The sequence below is a fragment of the Cebus imitator genome, unplaced genomic scaffold (genome assembly GCF_001604975.1).
Source record: "Cebus imitator isolate Cc_AM_T3 unplaced genomic scaffold, Cebus_imitator-1.0 Scaffold690, whole genome shotgun sequence".
NCBI lineage: Eukaryota > Metazoa > Chordata > Mammalia > Primates > Cebidae > Cebus > Cebus imitator.
Genome location: NW_016108005.1, coordinates 413,624 through 435,205, shown reverse-complemented (window position 1 = coordinate 435,205; position 21,582 = coordinate 413,624). Strand labels below are relative to the sequence as shown.

The window sequence follows — 21,582 nt, the reverse complement described above, 5'->3', positions numbered from 1 at the left end:
AACTCAGCAAGTTTCACTGTTTTCCTTCTTGCTTTCCATTTTTAGGGAATTTTTTTTCTTTTTTTTTTTTTTGAAACAGAGTCTTGCTCTGTCGGCCAGGCTGGAATGCAGTGTCACTCTGGTCTCACTGCAACCTCCGCCTCCTGGGTTCAAGCAGTTCTCCTGCCTCAGCCTTCCAAGTAGCTGGGATTACAGGTGCATGCCACCATGCCTGGCTAATTTTTTTTATTTTTAGTAAAGATCAGGTTTCGCCATGTTGGCCAGGCTGGCCTCAAACTCCTGACCTCAGGTGATCCCCCTACCTTGGCCTCCCAAAGTGCTGGGATTACAGGCGTGAGCCACTGTGCCCAGCTGGTATTTTTTTTTTTAGACAGAGTTTCACTCTTGCTGCCCAGGCTGGAGTGCAATGGCACGATCTCAGCTCACTGCAGCCTCCACCTCCTGGGCTCAGGTGATTCTCCTGCCTCAGCCTCCTAAATAGCTAGGATTACAGGCATACACCACCACACCTGGCTAATATTTTGTATTTATTTTATTATTTTTTTTTAGACAGAGTGTCTCTCTTGCCCAGGCTAGAGTGCAGTGGCACGATCTCGGCTCACTGCAACCTCCACCTCCTAGGTTCAAGCGATTCTCCTGCCTCACCCTCCCGAGTAGCTGGGATTACAGGTGCGCACCAGCACGGCCAGCTAATTTTGTATTTTTAGTAGAGATGGGGTTTCACCATGTTTGCCAGCCCAGTCTCGAACTCCTGACATAAGGTGATCCACCCGCCTCGTGCTTCCCAAAGTTTTGGGATTACAGGCGTGAGCCACTGTGTCTGGCCTCTTTTTTGTATTTAATAGAGATGGGGTTTCACCATGTTGGTCAGGCTAGTCTTGAACTCCTGACCTCAGGTGATCCACCTGCCTCGGCCTCCCAAAGCTCCGGGATTACAGGTGTGCACCACCATGCCCAGCCTGAAATATTTTTTTAAGTTTAAAAAAATTCATATCATGGGCCGGGAGTGGTGGCTCAAGCCTGTAATCCCAGTACTTTGGGTGGCCGAGGCGGGTGGATCACGAGGTCAAGAGATCGAGACCATCCTGGTCAACATGGTGAAACCCCGTCTCTACTAAAAATACAAAAAATTAGCTGGGCATGGTGGCACGTGCCTGTAATCCCAGCTACTCAGGAGGCTGAGGCAGGAGAATTGCCTGAACCCAGGAGACGGAGGTTGCGGTGAGCCGAGATCGTGCCATTGCACTCCAGCCTGGGTAACAAGAGCGAAACTCCATCTCAAAAAAAAAAAAAAAAAAAAATTCATATCGCTTGTGGCAATACGACTGTATATACATATTTGTTTACACTTTTTTGAAAAAAGGAACAATAGACCAAAAGCTAATAAAAATGGTCAAAGAGGGAAAGATTAGGATGGAGATGACAGATATGTACCATATTTAATAATTTTGACTTTGGAACTTTGTCAGTGTTTACATAATTATAAAGCAGATTTATATTTAAAAACACTATACATTGAACATTCATAGTTCATCTTTAGATCTATTTGCTGGGTTAGAATTGGGAAACCCAAAGCAAGGACTTCTGCCTGTGTGGTAAGAACACCTCCCACTCGCCCAGGTCAAAAATGTCCATCCAAGGGATACTTCACCAGATCGGTGGGCACAGACTGCAGGAGGCTGCCCAGAAAGGCCAGGTCACCTTTTTAAACCACGGCATGGAATTAAAACTGGAGTTTCAAATCTTATGGCTCTAGGAACAAAACAAAACAAAAATTTGTTTTAATTAAAAAGAAAAACTGGAGTTACTGAGTGGCAGAAAATAACCAAGAAGGAAGAGGAGGAGAGGTCCTTAGGATGGCGACCATAAATGTGTATATTAGTCCGTTTCCACACTGCTATAAAGAACTTCCTGGCCGAGCTCAGTGGCTCACACCTGTAATCCCATCACTTTGGGAAGCTGAAGCAGGTGGATCACCTGAGGTCAGAGAGTTCAAGACCAGGCCAGCCAACATGGTGAAACCCCATCTCTACTAAAAATACAAAAATTAGCTGGGCGTGGCGCCTTGTACCTGTAATCCCAGCTACTTGGGAGGCTGAGACAAGAGAATCACTTGAACCCAGGAGGTGGAGGTTGCAGTGAGGCAAGATTACGCTACTGTACTCCAGCCTGGGTGACAAAGCGAGACTCTGTCTCAAAAAAAAAACTTCCTGAGACCGGGTAATTTATAAAGAAAGGAGGCTTAATTGACTCACAGTTTCACGTGGCTGGGGAGGCCTCAGGAAACCTACAATCATGGTGGAAGGGGAAGCAGGCCCGTCTTACCTGGCAGCAAGCGAATGAGAGCAAGTGTGTGTGTAGGAAGAACTGTCAAGCGTTCATAAAACCATCAGATCCGAGAACTCACTCACTCACTGTCATGAGAACAACATGGAGGAACCACCCCCATTATCCAGTCACCACCCACCAGGTCTCTTCCTCAAAGCCTAAGGATTACAATTCAAGATGAGATTTGGGTGGGGACACAAAGTCTAATCATATCAATGTGTCAACTTGTGAAGGAGGTATCTCTTCATGTTTCTGGAACCTGTCTGTCACTTTGGAACATTTTAAACAACCAGCTCACAAATGAGTTTTTAGTACGCAGCCTGCTTTTTCTCGTAGTTGACAACCCCAAAAATTGTTTTGAGAGTTGTGCTTCTTAAACCCATGGGAAGAAACAGAGGAGACAAAGGCTGACTGAAGCCTGTTTTGTACCCCTGCCCACCGTCCCCCCGCCACCGCCGGCTCCCAGCCACCAGCCAGCTGGAACTTGGCCTGGCCACTGGCTGGACTCACCACCAATCCTGGAGTGTTTGTCCACACTGCTAGAACCACTGGGCCTCACTCTTGCCGGGCCTGCCAAATGCTGCAAGTCAGCAGCTGCTGACAAGGCCCTCCTGGTGGACAGGGCACTCCAAGCCTGGCTGACGGGGACCTTGCTTTCTTGCAGATGGGCTATGTGCGGGAGTATATTCTGTGGGCAGCGTCTAAATCCCAGCTTCTGGCACACCAGTTCATCTGGAACATGAAGACTAACATCTATCTAGACGAAGAGGGCCACCAGAAAGACCGTGAGTATTTTGTCCTCCCACAGGCCTCACTCCCCATCTTCAGTGCACTGCCCAGTGCCTTCTACCTCCCCCAGGGCCCTCCCCTGCCTGCATTGCCCCAGCTCACCAACCCCTCCACTCCCACCCTTTGCCGGGGCTCTTCTCACCTTTCAGCATGCAAGGGAGCGGGACCCCTCCTTCATGATGCCTTTGCTAACCTGCTGTTCGGTACCACCCTGCACTCCCAAGCGCATGCGAGACTCGTCTGCTCCAGTGGCTACTTCTCCATAAGTCTCCATGCTCAACACAAGTGTGACTCTTTGTGAGGAAGGGGCCACCAGCCCAGTGCAGTGGTTCGCAAATAGCACACCCTTGGGACCCCTGCACTGTCAGAGATGGATTATTAAGGTCCTCAAAGAGTGCTGGCTCATGAGAACATTAGCCGTCAGTGTTAATGAGGATTAGAAATTAAGACTGAGAATTTCAAAAAAGTGTTAACATAAATAACATCTTTTTTGTAAAATAACTTTCCCCAGAAAACTCAAAACTGAGCTAGAATAGTGGCATTGCTTTGTAGAAGACAGTGAATGTGGGAAATGCGGCTTCACAAAGACATGTAGTTAAAAAAGGAAGTTGTATGTTAGTAGTCTTTCAGGTCATTATGGATATGCTTTATGATACTGCACCACACTTAACAAATGGTAGTTTCTGTTTTCTTTTTTTAGAGACAGAGTCTGTCTGTCTCTTACAGGCCGAGTGCAGTGGCACAATCACGGCTCACTGCATTCTTGACGACCCAGGCCTAAGCAATCCTCCCGCCTCATCCTCTCAAGTAGCTGAGACTATAGGTCCACACCACTGTAACCAGCTAATTTTTATTTTTTTTATTTTTTATTTATTTATTTATTTATTTTTTTGAGACGGAGTTTCGCTCTTGTTACCCAGGCTGGAGTGCAATGGCCCAATCTCAGCTCACCGCAACCTCCGCCTCCTGGGTTCAGGCAATTCTCCTGCCTCAGCCTCCTGAGTAGCTGGGATTACAGGCACGCGCCACCATGCCCAGCTAATTTTTTGTATTTTTAGTAGAGACGGGGTGTCACTGTGTTGACCAGGATGGTCTCGATCTCTTGACCTCGTGATCCACCCACCTTGGCCTCCCAAAGTGCTGGGATTACAAGCTTGAGCCACCGCACCCAGCCTAATTTTTAATTTTTTATAGTTCAGCCTGTCTTCTTAAAAGGTTCATTGCAGCCAGGCATGGTGGCGCACGCCTGTAATCCCAGCACTTTGGGAGGCCAAGGCAAGTGGATGGCAAAAAAAAAAAAAAAAAAAAGATTAATTGCAATGTGGCATCTGAAAGTGAACTTCTCAACCTGGAGCCACGAAAGCTTTTATAACATCAACCAGTGGGCATTTATAAAATAAAGGCCAGTGAGTTATGCACGTCTTTCAAATGTTGATGCATTTCTTTATACTGTGTGGAAAAATCATTTGTTCACATGCTGATGGTATTATCAGAAAGGCTTTTTAATGGAAGCTGTTGAGCTCACAGCAGCAGATCCAAGTTTTCCGAAAAAAAATGTTTTAGCTATTCCTTTGAGTGGCAGACAGATTCATTTTTTGTTCATTTTCAGGAAAACATTTGCCACATGCCTACTATATCTTGTCTGTCAGTCATTTTTTCAAGTAAAAACAAAGGTCTGTGAAAAAGATTAGCCCAGGCTCCAGAATCAGACAAGCTCAAGGTGCTTCTCAGGACAGCACCTGCCTCAGATGCAGCAAGAGTGCTTCATGCACATCCCACTTCATCACAAAGGATGCTTTAAAAGCTGGGTGTGGTGATGTCCACCTGTAGTCCCACCTGCTAGCTGTAGTCCCAGCAACTCAGATGACTGAGACGGGAGGATCTCTTGAGCCCAGGAATTCAAATTCAGCCTGGGATTTGAATAGTGAGAGGCACTATTTAATAGAGCCCCACCCACTTCATGCCTCTATTTTTTTTTTTTTAGTGTATTCAGAATAGAGTTTAATAAAAATTAATTTTCATTGCTTCACCTGTAACATTTATAAGCGACACCAGATTTTTTCTTACTGCATGTGTAGCAGTGAGGATTCCACGCACACTTGTGCTCTCAGCCCGCCTTGAGCTCTGCTCAGGTGCCAGCAGCTTTTCCCACCAGCATCGGCTGTGTCAACACGGCAAAAGGGGCATATGGCAGGTGTTGTGGTCTCACCGAGCCTGCAGAGCACATTCTGGGCACCGCCAGTCTAGCTATTCCTGAGGGGCCTCTGCCACAGCCACAGAGACAGCCTTTTTGTTTCCTTGGCAGCTGACATCGGCGACCTCCTGGAGCAGTTAGTAGAGGAGATCACAGGCTCCTTGTCAGGCCCAGCAAAGGACTTTTACCAGCGGGAGTTTGATTTCTTTAACAAGATCACCAACGTTTCAGCTATCATCAAGTAAGTGCAGTGCTTCAGAAACCACCTTCTGGAATATCTTGTTCCAGTCCCTGCAGCTTAACAGAATTGCCTGGGAAGCTTTAAAAATGCCCATGCCTGGCTGTGTGCGGTGGCTCACATCTGTAATCTCAGCACTTTGTGAGGCCGAGGTGGGCAGATCACGAGTTCAGGAGTTCAAGACCAGCCTGGCCAACATGGTGAAACTCCATCTCTACTAAAAGTACAAAAATTAGCTGGGCATGGTGGCACCCACCTGTAGTCCCAGCTACTCAGGAGGCTGAGGCAGGAGCATCGCTTGAACCCAGGAGGTAGAGGTTGTGGTGAGCCGAGATCATACCGCTGCACTCCAGCCTGGGCAACAAGAGCAAAACTCCGTCTCAAAAAAAAGATGGGAGTTTTCTGGGTGTCAACAGGTGGCAGGCTGATATTCCCCCCCTCCGCCCACACTGTGCCCATCCTCACCCTAAGGCAGGAAACCTAAGGGGCCTGCCCAGCAAGTAAATAACAGCCAGTGTGGGAGCCAGAGCTCCACCCATGTGTGCCTCTGACACCCACACACACCTCCACACAGCAGGGGAAGAGCCCCGCCAGAAAACAGCCCCTCAGGGGATGTTGGGGATTCTCCATGAGGAATGCAGGGCAGGGCAAGAATCACTGCAAGTGGCGCCTGGCTGCACTAGGAGCAGCCAGTGCTGGGAGGAGAGGAGAGGGCAATCCAGGCAGGCGGGACCCTGGGCTGTTCCCCAGCAGCCAGTTTCTTCAGGAGACAAAGTAAGCATTTCTTTCCTGTTTCTCAGGCCCTACCCTAAAGGCGATGAGAGAAAGAAGGCTTGTCTGTCAGCCCTGTCTGAAGTGAAGGTGCAGCCGGGTAAGCAGGTGGCCTCTGGAGGCTCAGACCAGCCCCTTCCTGCTGGTGGGCAGCAGGGTGTGGAGGCTGCTGCCCCTTTCCAGGCACTCCGGGATGTAGACACAGTAGCTTGTCTAGCCCCATACCTTCTTGGGACCACGGGTGCCTGGTGCCCCGTTACCCCAGCGCCTCCCTGGGATCTGCCTTTAGTGAGAGGGAGCTGCTTATCAGTGGGTGCCCTTCATCTTCCTTGCTACCTGCTATTTTTCTGGAAGCTAAGATACTGACCTCAGTAGCTGTTACTCTAGAAGAGGGTTCCTGGGCTCCAGCATTATAGGAGCAGCTCACATAGATGAGGGGATGGCAGACCCAGTGTGGGACAGCCCAGGTGTGCTGGGACCCATCAGCCCCCCACCTCCCATGGGAAGCTGCTCCTAGGCACCTGTGGCCGTGGCCACATGGGAATTCAAGCCCAGTGTGATTAAGCTTTTCAAGAGAAGATGGAAATCCAGACTTCACCAGGCAGCCCTCTCCATTTCTAACAATTGGCCCAAACTTGTCTTCCAAACCCTGGCATCCTGTGCAGATGTTCACAGCAGCTGGTCTCAGCTGTGGAATGCCCTGCAGGGCTCCGGTTTAACCATTTCTTCCCAGTACATTGTGTTGAGCTCACACAACAGCTCGGCTTCTCAGAGAGGGCAGGACATGAGTGTGGGGACTCTGTCTCCACATCAGGAAGGCTACAACTGCTGAGGAAGGGCAGAAAGAGCTGAAAGCATCGTGCTGAAAGGAGGATGCACACAAGTCCCCACCTCCGGCTCCAGATTGTGTTGGCTGAGTCTTGCCTCAGAGATCAGGGAGGCCAGCAGGCCTCTAGCAGAAGAGTACAGAGGGGCCTGAGTGTGAGCCACAGCCTGGAGCAGGTAGAAAAGCGGGTGAGGAAGAGGAGGAGATGACATACCCCACTCTCACTGCACCCCACAGCAAGGCCAAGCTTGGCTCCCCTCAAAGCCCACCTCTCAGGCTCAAGAAACCCACGTACCCCTTGGGGACTGGCAGTTCCTTGGCCAGAAACAGGCTTTCCCTTGTCCTATTTCACGTGTTTACTGAGCACTCACTGAGAAAGGGGAGTCTGGGCAGGGCACAGTAGCTCACACTTATAATCCCAGCACTTTAGGAGGCCAGGGCAGGTAGATCACTTGAACCCAGGAGGTGGAGGTTGCAGTGAGCCAAGATCGCACCACTGCACTCCAGCCTGGGTGACAGAGCAAGACTCCATCCCCCACAAAAAAAGAAAGGGGACTCCAAGAATGGAGGACTGTTCAGAGGGCTGCTCGGGCAGGTGGAGGCAGGCAGGCTCACATACATCCTCAGGAGCAGTAGGGCTGTATCCGTGAGGACAGGGCTCAGTGCTCCTCCAGGAAGAGCATTTCCCAGAAGGTGCAGACTCATTGGTTTATGGCTGGAAGAGTCAAAGAGTCAGGGAGGATGGACCCTTAGCAGCCACAGAATAGTAAGTTAGTGGTGCCGTGGACAAAGACCAGAGGCCCCTCCACAGGGGTGGGGCGTGCCTACAGGGTGGACTTGGCACATAATATCCATGTTGGAAACTGATACTGGCCTCACCTGTGGTCAGATGCGCACTCCCTGTGACTGCCTCTGTCCCTGCACAGGCTGCTACCTGCCCAGCAACCCCGAGGCCATCGTGCTGGACATCGACTACAAGTCTGGGACCCCGATGCAGAGGTGGGCACCTCGCCCTGCCCATCCCCCACTTCCATAGCACCCTCGTGTGGAGTTTTTCTCAGCTGCATCATGGGTGCCACATTGTTTTTGTTGTTTTCAGTGCTGCAAAAGCCCCATATCTGGCTAAGTTCAAGGTGAAGCGATGTGGAGTTAGTGAACTTGAAAAAGAAGGTCAGTAAAGAACCTTGGTTTTGTTTGGGAGCTCAGTGCTTTTCCTTGCTAATGCAGTGTCTTTTGGCATGTGTTTAATTTAGTACCAGCTCTCCTTAAAAAATGATGTCTGTCCATCATTTGCTCTCGCTCAGAGTGCAGTGACATATGTGCCACCCCTAGAGGTCAGTCTGTCACAAGTCAGCTGGAATACTCTATAGGGTCCAGCCCTACAGGGTTCTGTGAGCCGCTCCCGGCTGGTGCGGAGACAAGAAATTGTGGAAATAAAAGACACAAGACACAGAGATAAAGAAAAGAGAGTTTGGGCCCAGGGGTCCACTGCTACCCAAATCTCGGAGACCAGCAGTGGCCCCGAATGCCGGGATGCTCTCACTTAATTATTGAGTTACCTTACCACAAGAGCTTGGAGAAGCACAGTTTTTTCCAAACTTCCCCAGGAAGGCGACGGCCATTTTGGACACCTCCTTCCCTTGCTGGCTAAACAGCGGGCGCTTTCACAGCACTAGCGCTGCCGCATAGCCGAGGCACCCTCCAGCAGCCCTTAACGCGGGCGTGACAGAGGGCTTAGAGCATCTTGCCTTAGTGTCATTCATTTCACAATGTGACCCCAGGTTCACACTTCCGACCTGATAGGCATTAGTAAAGGAATTAAGATCACCTATGAATAACTAAGATCCCATATGAATAACTAATAACTACTACGGTTATATTTCTAGTTACTTTCGTCTTCATTATTTATATGGAAATAGGCTGAGGCCTTTTGCTCCTGCCTCAGCGCTTATAGGATCTCCCCACTACAATACTCCAGGAGGCTCCTTCCTGAGCTGAGGGGCCTGGGGCCATTGGGGGGTGTTAATTTCCCGGGGCTGCTGTACAGATGATCTCAGTTCTGGAGGCTGGAGTCTGCCATCATGGTGTCATTGGGGCCGTGCCCCTTCTGAAGGCTCTGGGCAGGTCCTTCCTCACCTCCTCAGCTTCTGATGGTTTTGCCAGCAGTCCTGGGTGCACCTTGGCATGCAGATGCACCACTCCCATCTCCACCTCCATCTTCACATGGTGATCTCCCTTGAAGGACACCAGTCATCGGATTAGGGCCTGTCCTAACCCACTGTGACCTTCTCATAACTGGTTACATCTGTGAGACCCTATTTCCAAATAAGGACACATTCTAGGGTTTGGGGTGAACGTGAATTTTAAGGAGACATTCTTCAAGTACAGTGTGGCCAGCTGTGGAGAGGGGGCTGCCACCCGTTGGAGGGACCTACCTTCCATGGCCATGTTTGCACACTGGCCCCGAGCCGTCCCAGGACCCCATTGTACAGACACATTCCTCCTGCGCCCCCAGCTCACAGCCCCACGCTGACCCAGGCACACCTGGGTCCTCACTGCAGATGAAATGGGGCTCTGTTTTTAGTTCCATTTAAGCCGAAATGTTCTGACCTTGACCCTGGATTCCACCTGCTGTTCCAGGGCTTTCCTTGGGCCCTACTGGGCCCATTCTTGGCACCCTTGGGGCTTTGAAGAAGTGATCCCCAAGATTGCTGGGGTACCTTTCAGACATGTACGAAGATTCACCCCTGGCCCCCTCAGAGGGCTTCTCACTGCCCACAGGCTAATAGCAGCCTCTCTCCCCGAGGACAGGTCTGCGGTGCCGCTCAGACTCCGAGGATGAGTGCGGCGCGCAGGAGGCCGACGGCCAGAAGATCTCCTGGCAGGCAGCCATCTTCAAAGTGGGGGATGACTGCCGACAGGTAGTGGGGTCAGGCCTGGGGCAGGCTTCAGGGCTGGGCTTGCTGCTTCCCAAAGCTCCAGGCCTGCCAGAGTCCAATCTCATATGTAGAAATGTGAATTTTTGCCTCCTCTTATATGGTTCACGTGCCATGGGGTAAATGGGACTCCTGCAAAACCCAGAGGCCTCTCCTTCCAGCCCTTCTCCCAGCTGTCCCTCCAGTGCCCACCTAAGGGAACTGCCAAGGGGTTGGGTGCCCTATCTCACACACCCCACCAGACAGCTCAGCCCAGGGCCTGGTGGTCCCAGCAGCCTGAGTCTAGTCCCCGGTGGGCAGGAAGCAAGGCCTTCCAGACTCTTGTTCGGCTGTGGCCTCCCTGCCTCACTCCATGTCTGGGTGCTTGGCTTCTGCCCTGGATGAGCCAGAAGAACTACCGGGGTACAAGGAGCCCAGCTGACCTCCTGCACCTCCCGGCTTCCCAGGACATGCTGGCCCTGCAGATCATCGACCTCTTCAAGAACATCTTCCAGCTGGTCGGCCTGGACCTCTTTGTTTTTCCCTACCGCGTGGTGGCCACTGCCCCTGGGGTAAGTTTCTTGAGTGGAGCCCAGTAGGGCACTCCTAGACACCCTGCACCTGGCGGGCCTCAGGACTGGCCTTTCTTCCCTAGTGCGGGGTGATTGAGTGCATCCCTGACTGTACCTCCCGGGACCAGCTGGGCCGCCAGACAGACTTCGGCATGTACGACTACTTCACACGCCAGTACGGGGACGAGTCCACCCTGGCCTTCCAGCAGGTAGCCAGGGCGGCCGCAGCCCAGGGATCGTGTGCACGCCACCCCACCCCAGCCACCTGCACCCTGCTCTCCTGAATCATCCTTCATTAGGGGTTAAAGCCAGGGCACCTATAAGCCACTTTGGGAGTCAAAAGAATGTAGAGCTAGACTCCCCAGGAGAAAGCTAAGTTCTGGGTGTGGGAGGAAGCACCTGCACCCACATCCACAGACAGCCCCTGTCACTGACTGACTTGCTGATTCAGGCTCTGCCTCCACAGTGGGGGCACAGAGCCAGGGAGAATGCCCAGAGGCCCGGGGATCCTGGCCGTGGGACCAGGGAGAGTGCCCACAGGCCCCAGCGCTTTTGTGAGCCCAGGGCACGCTCTACACAGGCCCGCTACAACTTTATCCGAAGCATGGCCGCCTACAGCCTCCTGCTGTTCCTGCTGCAGATCAAGGACAGACACAACGGCAACATCATGCTGGACAAGAAGGGCCATATCATCCATATCGGTCAGCCAGCCACAGCGCCACACTCCTTTCCCCTCACCCCTGGCACCCAGGGGAGGATAGGGATCCCCACCCCACAGAGGGGAGCAGGCATGCCCAGGACCACCCTGCCAGGAATGTCAGAATCCAGCTCTGAGGTCCGAGCTGTCGCCCCCCCAGCTGTTCTGCTGTAGAGGGTGCCTGGCCCCGGCCCCAGCCCCAAGGAGCTGGGACGAGAGCAGCCAGAGTTCTGAGTCGGAAGCTGGAGCCAGGCGGAGTGGGGCTCATACAGGTTTGGTGCCCCAGCCTGGCTCCTGACTCCACTTCTCCTCTCTTCCTGAGCCTCCTGCTCCACCACCCATCCCATCACTGTCCCCAGGAAAACACAACCTTCCTGTTGTGGGTGGGGGGATGCTGCTGTCACAGAGTCCTTTTCCACTCCTGAGAACAGAGCACATGTCCCTGCCCACCCTGGCTCCTGGCCCAGTCACAGGCAGCTCTTTGGGGTTTTGCAGACTTTGGCTTCATGTTTGAAAGCTCGCCGGGCGGGAATCTTGGCTGGGAACCTGACATCAAGCTGACGGACGAGATGGTGATGATCATGGGGGGCAAGATGGAGGCCACACCCTTTAAGTGGTTCATGGAGATGTGTGTCCGCGGCTACCTGGCTGTGCGGTGAGCCTGGGTGAGGGCCAGGGTTAGGGAGGAGGGAGTATTGGGAGTGTTCTGAGGCCCCTTTAGGATCAGGTTCCAGAGAGTGAGGGAGTTCCTAGCGGCCGGCTGCTGACCTAGGCCTGCCCTTCAGTCACCTCTGTCTGCCCACCTGTGCCAGTAAATTCTTGCTCTGGGCATCCAATTCTTGCCACCTTTTCCAGGATCCTGCCCACACCTTCAGCCATGGGCTCCCTCTTTCTGGCCTCCCATCCACCCTGTCACCAAAGCCTGAGTACCTGCCACCCTGCAGGCTGCATGCCAGAGATGGCCTTTATTCCAGTTTCATCTACAGGTTACTTGGCCAAGGCCACAGTCCAACCGGAGTTCACCCCACTGCCCTGCGGGGAAAGCAGGTCAGGGAGTCTGTATCCCATCTAGGTGCAGAAGCCATGGCCAGCAGCCTTATGTGGGGGCCCAGGGCGGGGCACTCAGCCTGTCCAGAGTGCACGTGGGCAGCCCCTGCCTGGGCCGCACAGATTACAGAGGGCAGCAGATGGAAAGCTACCTCGGGAGGATGTGGAAGGTGTGGCAGGGGAGGGGCTGGCAGGAGCCCAAATCTGAGGCTGTTGGCATCAGCCATGCCCCCTGCCTAGGCTGGCCTCAGTCCACTACCCCCTCGTCTCTCTCCCCAGGCCCTACATGGACGCGGTAGTCTCCCTGGTCACTCTCATGCTGGACACGGGCCTGCCCTGTTTTCGCGGCCAGACAATCAAGCTCTTGAAGTAGGTTCCTTGGTGGACACGCAGGCCATCTGGGGGAGAGTTGTCCATTAGCTGAGGCTCCATCCAAGATTGGAACCTTTTGTGTAATTGTCACTGGTTGTCATCTCCTTGGAACCTCAGAGCAGACAGGGCTCCTGGGTGAGGCTCTGCCCCTAGACCACACCTGTGAGGGGCCCCCGCTTGTGCTGGCCACACCAAGAACCCACCCAGAGGCCTCTATTATGTCAAAGATGCTACACCCACCCGCCCTTGGCCCTAAGGTCCAGGGCTGCAGTAGCTTAGCTCCCCAATGCTTATTCCCCTAATGCCATGGGGCTACTCGGGTGATGCTGGGAAGGGGACAGAGCCCACAGTAGGCCAGGCATGGCCTTCACAGCACCCATCTTCTAACATGTAGACCCCAGAGGTACATTTCCAGGGCATGGCTCTCAGCTGAAGTCCGTCCCCAGGGAAGACCTTCCTCCCACTGGGCCAGGGAGGAAGCACGGCCCAGACTGGCCTGGCCTGCGGCAATCCTGACACAGCCTCTCCCCCAGGCACAGGTTTAGCCCCAACATGACCGAGCGTGAGGCTGCAAATTTCATCATGAAGGTCATCCAGAGCTGCTTCCTCAGCAACAGGCAAGTCCTTCACCCTTCACCCCCCCCCACCTTCACCCCCCCAGCGGCCACCGTGCACCTGCAGGGCCTGGCCTACACCAGGCGATGAGGATGCTGCCATCCCCAAGCTGCCCCCCTTGTGGAGACTCAAGCCTTGACAAGAGTTCTTGAGGAGCAGTGAGGTGCTGGCTTAGGGGGCCGTGGTGTGCCAGAGGTCGAGCCCACCTGAGCAGGTCTTGTGAAGCCGAGGGAGCAGTGGGGGCACAGGGCCAGGAGGAGCAGAAATAAGTTTGGTATCAGGCCTCCCTCCTCGCAGGAGGGCTGAGAAGTCAGACCCCACTCCTTCCATGTGCCTGCCTCAGGCTGCTGGTCACCAGTGTGGCAGGAGGGGATGGGTGCAGGGGGCCTTGGGGAGAGCTGGCTCAGGGTCCAAAGACAGAGCGCTGAGCTGATAGGCTCCGTGATGTAGGAGTCGGAAGTGGCTTTAAGGGGTCCGGCCTGAACACAGGGAGGATGGCGATCCCAGCAGGTGGGCATGGGGAAACAGAGCCATCCCCAAAGGGGGCACCTACAGATGTGGGACTGGTGAGGCCACAAGGGTCATATGGGGCCCCCAGAGTGCGGCCATCTGTGTGGGAAACTGCTGGAAGAGCCTGAAAGGAAGCTGAGACTGCCCCCAGGTGCGTGTGGGTCCAGTGCCCTAACAAGGGCAGTGTGGAGGCTGGGCACAAAAGGAGTTCTTGCTAAGCGGAAGCAGAGAAACCAGGCAGCCAGGGCACAGCGACAAGGGGCTCTCCAGGGATGCAAGGAGAGCACACAGACACCTTGGGGGCATCTGGCCAGGACAAGCCAAGGGGCCCGAGGGCATGTCACGGCTCCACAGATGGAAGCACTTTGGCTGAGGAGCATGAGGTGGCCTCAGAGGCCTCTGGGTTGGAGCAGATGTGGTCCCTGGGTGGGGAAGGCTTCAGGTGCTGGGCAGCCATGCGAGGGGCTGATTGGGCAGGGAGGGCTCCCTATCGGGGAGGGACCCCTGTCGCGGAGGGACCCCAGACCTCACTGGTTCCTCAAAGGAGTACTGGATCATGTCATAGGTCCGGCTCAAGTGAGTAAATACTCTCCCTTGGCCTTTCAGGAGCCGGACCTATGACATGATCCAGTACTATCAAAACGACATCCCCTACTGAAGAGGGGACCTCCTAGGCCCTCTGCCCTGTGTACCCTTGAAGCTGCCCCACAATCATGGAGCCCCTGACCTCCCCACCCTGCCACCACATGCAGTGGAGAAGAGACCTACGGCCCGAAGAGCCTGGTGGCGCCTCCTAGAGCAGCGCGTGGGTGGCGCAGCCTTGGTAACCCAGTGGACTGCAGCGACAATCATTGGATGGTGCTGTTTATGCACAGGTGTGAGTCCTCTGTTTGCACTGGACATATTCCCTGCCTGTCTTATTTCATAGGTACATGAAGTATTTTCTTGTGTATAAAAAAATGATGGAAGATTTAACCAACGTCAACAAAATAAAAACCCAAAATAGTGTCATGTTGGAATTTGCGAGGTTTCATGTCAAATCTTAAGTGCACCTTCAGCCAATGGGTAGTTCCTGGATTTGCCCCTAGAGAAGGAAGCCCAATGTTGCCTGCACTCATAGGCTGGGACCCAGGAGCACACGTTGTGGCTTAACAGGCATGAAATTCCCACAATCTCCTCACCATGGCACAGGTATACAAAAACACACACTTTTTCCTGACTGCTCTCCGCCCGCTCCAAAGCTGTCTCCCTCAGGGCCGCGATGGGGGCCCGTCTGTGGCTCTCCGCAGCATCCTCCCTCAGGGCCGCGATGGGGGCCCGTCTGTGGCTCTCTGTAGCATCCTCCCACTGCTCTAGTCCCTTGTTCTCATTTTCAAGTGGTGTGCTCTGGGATTCCACAATCTTTGTGTGACTAGACCCAGCAAGTGTTTCCTCCCACTCACCTAGGCCCTGTATCTGAAGCAGATAGATCTGAAACACATGAGAAACTCCAAAAGATTGCCTACACAGCAGGTAAGAAGAGAAAATCGGTAACCAGGAAGAACAGTGAAATGACTGAAAATGGAGCGGGAAGGAAAGGAAAGCCAAGCGGAGTTGGCTCGTAATCCCAGCACTTCGGCAAAGCGGGAGGATTGCTTGAGCCCAGGAGTTCAAGGCCAGCCTAAGCAGCAACGACAAGACCCTGTCTCTACAAAAAATGTTAAAATTAGCCACGTGGTGGTGTATGCCTCTAGTCCCAGCTACTCGGGACGGTAAGATGGGAGGACCGCTTGAGCCCAAGAGCAAGGCTGCAGTGAGCGGTGGTTGTACCACTGTACTCCAGCCTGGGCGACAGGCTCAAATTTTAAAAAAGAGTTGAACAAGAAGTTGAATGAGAAGCTTCAAACGCTTCAATCAACTTTTTTCTTTTTTTTTTTTTTAAGATGGCTTCTCTCTGTCGCCCAGGCTGGAGTGCAGTGGCGCGATCATGGCTCCCTGCAACCTGTTTCCTGGGTTGAAGCGATTCTCCTGCCTTAGCCTTCCAAGGAGCTGGGATTACAGGCACACGACACCACACCCAACTAATTTTTGTACTTTTGTTAGAGAAGGGGTTTCTCCATGTTCATGAGGCTGGTCTCAAACTTTTGGAGGCTGAGGCAGGAGAATCACTTGATCCACGCACTTTGCCTTGACCTCCCAAAGTGCTAGGATTACAGGCATGAGCCATGGCGCCCAGCCTCAATCAACTTCTAATGGGATTTCCAGAGCTGAAAAACACAAATATTTAGCTTTAGGAAGCACACCTGAGTACTGGGCAGTACAAATAAAAATATAGGCTGGGCACAGTGGCTCACCTGTATAATCCCAGCACTTTGGGAGGCTGAGGCAGGTGGATTGCCGAAGTCCAGCAGTTTGAGACCAGCCTGAGCACCATGGTGAGACCCCATCTCTACAAAAAATACAAAAATTAGCCAGGCATGCTGGCACAAGTCTGTAATCCCAGCTACTTGGGAAGCTGAGGTGGGAGGATCACTTGAGCCAAGGAGGTGGAGGTTGCGGTGAGCCCAAGATTATGCCATTGCACTCCAGCCTGGGTGGCACAGTGAGGCTGTCTCAATAAAAACTACGAGTCAATGTATAAGTTAAAAGGAGTTTTAGGCCAGGCGCAGTGGCTCACGCATGTAATCCAAGCACTTTGGAGGCCAAGGTGGGCAGATCACCTGAGGTGGGGAGTTCAAGACCAGCCTAACCAACATGGTGAAACCCCGTCTATCTAAAAAAAAAAAAGGAGTTTTGAGCAGCAGGGAGGGAGAGAAAAAAAGAAAAAATAATAAGTTTTAAAAGATATTAATCCAAAAGAAGGCAGAAGAGAAACATAATAGACTCACCACCTCAATTTAGAAGCCAGGAATTGTAAACATCAATTGAAGAAGTGAGACCCAATTATGTGCCGTTGATAACCAAAGCACTTTACAAATGAAGACATAGACCTAGGATAAAAATAAACAGAAGGAAAAAGACTGGCATCCATAATCATCATGTGTATGGGTATTTATGGAGCATTTCACAATAAGCAGTTGACAGAGTCACCAGCAAGAAAGTAAACACAGGAGACGTGAACAAGCCTGTTACCCACCTGGACCTGCTGGGTATTTATAAAACACTGTCAACAGCAGCAATACACTTTCTTCTCAATGTTCATTACAAGTTATGTGCTGGGTCATAATACTGAGATAGAATTAAAATCGTGCAGAGGGTGTTCTCTGGCCACAGTGGAAATTATAAATAACAGTAAGATACCTGAAAAAATGTCAAGAACAGTGGAACTAAAATACTAGACAAAAATAGCACATGTGGACCAGGTGTGGCGGCTCAGCTGTAATCCTAGCACTTTGGGAAGCCAAGGCTGGTGGATCACTGGAGGCCAGGAGCTTGAGACCAGCCTGACCAACATGGAGAAACCCTGTCTCTATTAAAAATACAAAATTAGGCCGGGCGCGGTGGCTCAAGCCTGTAATCCCAGCACTTTGGGAGGCCGAGGCGGGTGGATCACGAGGTCAAGAGATCGAGACCATCCTGGTCAACATGGTGAAACCCTGTCTCTACTAAAAATATAAAAAATGAGCTAGGTGTGATGGTGAGTGGCTGTAATCCCAGCTATGCAGGAGGCTAAGGCAGAAGAATCGCTTGAACCCAGGAAGCAGAGGTTGCAGTGAGCCAAGATCGTGCCATTGCATTCCAGCCTGGACAACAGAGCTAGACTCCATCTCAAAAAAAAAAAGAAAAAAGCACATGTGATCAGAGGGAAAGACCAGCATTAAAATGCTTTAAGGTAGCCAGGTGTGGTGGCTCACGCCTGTAATCCCAGCACTTTGGGAGTCTGAGGCGGGTGGATCAAAAGGTCAAAAGATCGAGACCATCCTGGTCAACATGGTGAAACCCTGTCTCTACTAAAAATATAAAAAATGAGCTAGGTGTGATGGTGAGTGGCTGTAATCCCAGCTATGCAGGAGGCTAAGGCAGAAGAATCGCTTGAACCCAGGAAGCAGAGGTTGCAGTGAGCCAAGATCGTGCCATTGCATTCCAGCCTGGACAACAGAGCTAGACTCCATCTCAAAAAAAAAAAAGAAAAAAGCACATGTGATCAGAGGGAAAGACCAGCATTAAAATGCTTTAAGGTAGCCAGGTGTGGTGGCTCACGCCTGTAATCCCAGCACTTTGGGAGGCCGAGGCGGATGGATCACATGACGCCAGGAGTTTGAGACCATCCTGGTCAACATGGTGAAACCCCGTCTCTACTAAAAATACAAAAAATTAGCTGGGCATGGTGGCGCGTGCCTGTAATCCCAGCTACTCAGGAGGCTGAGGCAGGAGAATTGCCTGAACCCAGGAGGCGGAGGTTGCGGTGAGCCGAGATCTTGCCATTGCACTCCAGCCTGGGTAAGAAGAGCGAAACTCCGTCTCAAAAAAAAAAAAAATACAAAAATTAGGCTGGCATGGTGGTGCACACCTGTAATCCTAGCTACTTGGGAGGCTGAGGCAGGAGAATTGTTGAACGCGGGAGGCGGAGGTTGCGGTGAGCCGAGAACATGTCATTGCACTGCAGCCTGGGCGACAGAGCGAGACTCTGTCTCAAAAAAATAAAAATAAAATGCTTTAAGGTGTTGTTTTGGGGAAGATGACAGTGATCAGCTGAGTTCACGGAGTAAGAATACCAGAATACAGAGTGGCTTCCCAAATAAACAGAAGGAAAGGAGATCACTGAAAAATCAGGATCAACGTGTTATAAAATGGTAGAAACAATTTCAAGTCACAATACTTGAAAAAGGCAGCTTGTCAAATTGGCAAAGAAAAAGTTTGGCCTGCACCACCACACCTGGCTAATTTTGTATTTTTAATAGAGACAGGGTTTCTCCATGTTGGTCAAATGCCATGTACAAGTTTCTGGCAATATGGCAAATTATATATCCTGAAAAACTAAAAATGCTGTTTACAGTACTGGGGAGGGGGAATCTTAAATCCATGAGCTGTAAGAAAGGAAGGAATCTTTGGAGGCTAAAAAAGTCAAGATCCTACATGACATGAAGATGACAAATCCACGAGCCTCATCCCTTTGAGGAGTTTATCAGGCCACCTTGGTCTACACTCTCAGGAGAAGGGTGTACTAGAAATAAAGCCAGGTGCCCCAGAGTCCACCCAGAGACAGACGCGGGCGGCTGGGGCGCTGCGCTTAGGTGGGCAGCAGTCCGTTCCCACGCAGTTCCAGCAGCGGAGACAGCGTGTAGCGCAGGCGGCGTAGTGTGGTCTCCGAAGTGAGGCTTCGGAGCCACGCGGAGACGGCGCCGGCGTCCAACAGCAGCTTGTAGAGCAGCGACAGCCCCAAGAAGAAAAGCGGCAGCGTCAGGAGCACCTGCAGCACGCCCAGCACGCACCGCCTGCCGGGCAACAGATGGGTAGGTGGGCGGTGGCTCGGGCGGGGACGGGGAGACCCCGGCCGTGCCCTCCGCAGGGCTCACCTGATGGCCTGCGCGTGCGGGCCGCCGAACAGCCGCATCTCCTGCGGGGAGAGGGGGGTAGGTTTCCAGGGGGAGGGGAAGGCGGTCCCAAAGAGGGATGGAGAGGGTTGTCCTGCTCCAGCCCGCCCCGCCCGGGCCCGCACGGGCGCTCACTCGGTCCGCCCGGGCCACCTCCTCCATGAGCGACTTGGTGCTATACTGCACTCCGCAAAGCTGCCCGCCACACCTGCGGGAACGCATGCAGGTGGGAGCGCGGCCCGCCCCACAGCGCCCCGCCGCGCCCGCAGGCCCAACTCCCTTACGGTTCCTGGCCACTCTGCCAGGCGTCCAGCTCCTCCGCCGCCTCCATCACCTTCACCTGCACCTCCTGGAGCGGGTGAGAATGCGGACTGAGGCCTGGGGGAGGCGTCCTGGCGGCGGGTTGAGAGACCTGCCGCCGCAGGTCTTGGGGAGGAGAGGCGGAAGGCACCATGGCGTCCGAGCGGAGCCGCACCTGCAGGACTATGGTCTGCTCCTGGAATATGGCCCAGGCCTCCGCTGTCTGCAGCGCGCCCTGCGTGTGGACACCAGGATTAGACTCGGGGTGACACGCCCCTCCCACCCACACTCGAAAGCAGACCCTCCTCCGACAGAACCCTCTTCTGGCCGCACCTGCTGCAGCTTCTCCTCCTGCAAGGCGTACTTGGTCTCCGCCAGCCCCAGTTGATTCTTGAGAAAGACGAATGTCAGGAGTCCCGGAGCCTGACACCCCGCTGCACCTCCGGGCCCTGACCCCGGCCCTCAGCGCCCCACCCCGAGGCGATCATGACCCCGCCCACGTCCTCAGGACCGGAGTAAGCGACGCCCCAGGTTGTCACGGCCCCGCCCCTGTGCTCCGCCCACATCACCGCCCGCCCCTCCCACCCCTTCAGGGCCTGCAGTTAGGCGACCCCCAGGTGGTCACTGCCGGGCTCTTGCTGCTCCGCCCCTACTCAAGACCTCAGGACCCCGCCCAAGCACCTGCAGAGTCACCAATTGGGCTGCGATTTGCTGCTCCGTGCGCTTCTGGCTCTGCTGTTCCCCTCCGTAGTAGAAGAGCTAGGGGCGGGGCTTGTAAACAGGGTTTACCGGGCTTCTGGAGGAGCGGGTGTCGTGGGGGACAGGGACAGGGAGGTAACAAGGGCGGGGACCAGGGCAGGACTTCCAAGAGGAACCCAGAGACAAGCCATCCCATCTCCTGCACGTACCTGACTCGACAGCTCCTCCCACTGCTCCTGCAGCTGCCGGTTGCGCTGCTCCTGCGGACAGGATCCTGGGGCGGTGCTGGCCTCTCCGCCGGTCCCACCCCACCCTACCCCCGGATCACCCCCGCCCTGCCGCACCCCACCATGGTTCCGGCCCCATTCCTGGGTTCTTCCTCACCAAGTCCTCCTTGTGGCGCTGCGCCTCCTCCAGCCTTCTGCGCACCCGCTCTGCGCGCTCCCGCGCAGCCTCTTGCGCCTCCCCTGGCAGAGCCTGCGCTGCCTGGCTTCGCCTGCGCAGCAGGCTGCAGAGCGAAACTGAAATTGGCGCTACAAGGCGGACTGGGTCGCTCAGGGTCCCGCAGTTGCCGGGAAAGACCAGATGCAGTTCACGATCGGGGACCGGAAAGCCCTAGCGAAATCCTCCACCTGGATCCACTGGGTGGATCGCCCGTTCCCAGGGGCGTAGAGCGGAGATGGGGGTCTGGGCGGACCGGCCTAGTACCCTGCGAAGCCCTTCGCAGCGCTGCCTGCGGGACCGACCCTAGCGCGCCAGCCCGCCCGCTAGAGCGGCGCTCCCCGCGCACCTGCGCTCGCACTCGCTCAGGTCCTGCAGGCGCCGGTTGAGGCTCTCGCTCTCGGCCTCGAGCCCGCGCATCAGCTTCTCTAGCTCCTGCTTCCGCAGGCGACCATCTCGGTTATCCTTCTGCAGCTGCAGCAGCAGCTCCTGAGTCTCGGCCATGGGTGTGGAGACGGTGCCTAAATGCCAGCCGCCTGGGGGACCCAGCCTGCTGGCAGACGTCACAATGGGCGGCAGGGGGCGCCAAGAGGGCTACGTCACAATGGGCGGCAGGGGGAGCCCGAGCACAGCCCCATACCTGCCCCTGCTCACACTGGCCGCATCACACTTAGTTGAAAATGTGGGCCGGGCGCGGTGGCTCAAGCCTGTAATCCCAGCACTTTGGGAGGCCGAGGCGGGTGGATCACGAGGTC

General features: G+C 53.8%; 2 protein-coding genes and 1 long non-coding RNA gene across 7 annotated transcripts in view; 1 reads left to right on the top strand and 2 right to left on the bottom strand.

Annotated features, from left to right (window-relative positions):
• PI4KA (phosphatidylinositol 4-kinase alpha) overlaps positions 1-14,893 on the top strand; it is a 147,239-nt gene extending 132,346 nt beyond the window's left edge. The window contains exons 43-55 of the mRNA XM_017518624.2: positions 2,993-3,113; positions 5,423-5,552; positions 6,350-6,420; positions 8,073-8,145; positions 8,246-8,316; positions 9,958-10,067; positions 10,529-10,633; positions 10,717-10,842; positions 11,214-11,334; positions 11,826-11,985; positions 12,657-12,746; positions 13,283-13,366; positions 14,481-14,893. Coding sequence (XP_017374113.1) covers positions 2,993-3,113; positions 5,423-5,552; positions 6,350-6,420; positions 8,073-8,145; positions 8,246-8,316; positions 9,958-10,067; positions 10,529-10,633; positions 10,717-10,842; positions 11,214-11,334; positions 11,826-11,985; positions 12,657-12,746; positions 13,283-13,366; positions 14,481-14,532 — 1,314 coding nt within the window. The 3' untranslated portion in view covers positions 14,533-14,893. The remainder of the gene's footprint in view (positions 1-2,992; positions 3,114-5,422; positions 5,553-6,349; positions 6,421-8,072; positions 8,146-8,245; positions 8,317-9,957; positions 10,068-10,528; positions 10,634-10,716; positions 10,843-11,213; positions 11,335-11,825; positions 11,986-12,656; positions 12,747-13,282; positions 13,367-14,480) is intronic.
• On the bottom strand, positions 8,620-18,401 carry LOC108296213. The gene is made up of 3 exons (XR_005198345.1): positions 18,364-18,401; positions 16,742-16,843; positions 8,620-9,381 (listed from the first exon to the last, which is right to left on the bottom strand). It is a non-coding gene; the product is annotated as an uncharacterized LOC108296213 (long non-coding RNA).
• Positions 18,402-18,780: 379 nt separating this feature from the next.
• TMEM191C (transmembrane protein 191C) lies at positions 18,781-21,582 on the bottom strand. Of its 5 annotated transcripts, XM_017518629.2 has the most exons (10): positions 21,177-21,573; positions 20,771-20,894; positions 20,596-20,646; positions 20,369-20,446; positions 20,021-20,077; positions 19,863-19,922; positions 19,672-19,736; positions 19,523-19,595; positions 19,370-19,410; positions 18,959-19,288 (listed from the first exon to the last, which is right to left on the bottom strand). In XM_017518629.2, the coding sequence occupies exons 1-10, from the start codon at positions 21,329-21,331 to the stop codon at positions 19,084-19,086; spliced, it is 909 nt and encodes a 302-aa protein (XP_017374118.1). In that variant the 5' UTR covers positions 21,332-21,573; the 3' UTR covers positions 18,959-19,083. The 5 variants fall into 5 exon arrangements, with proteins under 5 accessions (XP_037590870.1, XP_037590869.1, XP_017374118.1 ...); XM_037734942.1 differs by having other exon boundaries at positions 18,781-19,288; positions 19,370-19,595; positions 21,177-21,572; XM_017518627.2 differs by having other exon boundaries at positions 19,672-19,922; positions 21,177-21,575.

Bases quoted from the DNA above. Each gene is read 5' to 3' on its own strand.
- TMEM191C (XM_037734941.1), bottom strand. From the start codon at position 21,331: ATGGCCGAGACTCAGGAGCTGCTGCTGCAGCTGCAGAAGGATAACCGA. The intron at 20,447-20,595 runs GTACGTGCAGGA...CCCCGCCCCTAG, and splicing joins GGGAGGAGCTGTCGAGTCAG to CTCTTCTACTACGGAGGGGA. The intron at 19,289-19,369 runs GTGAGCCCTGCG...GTTGCCCGGCAG, and splicing joins CCGCACGCGCAGGCCATCAG to GCGGTGCGTGCTGGGCGTGC.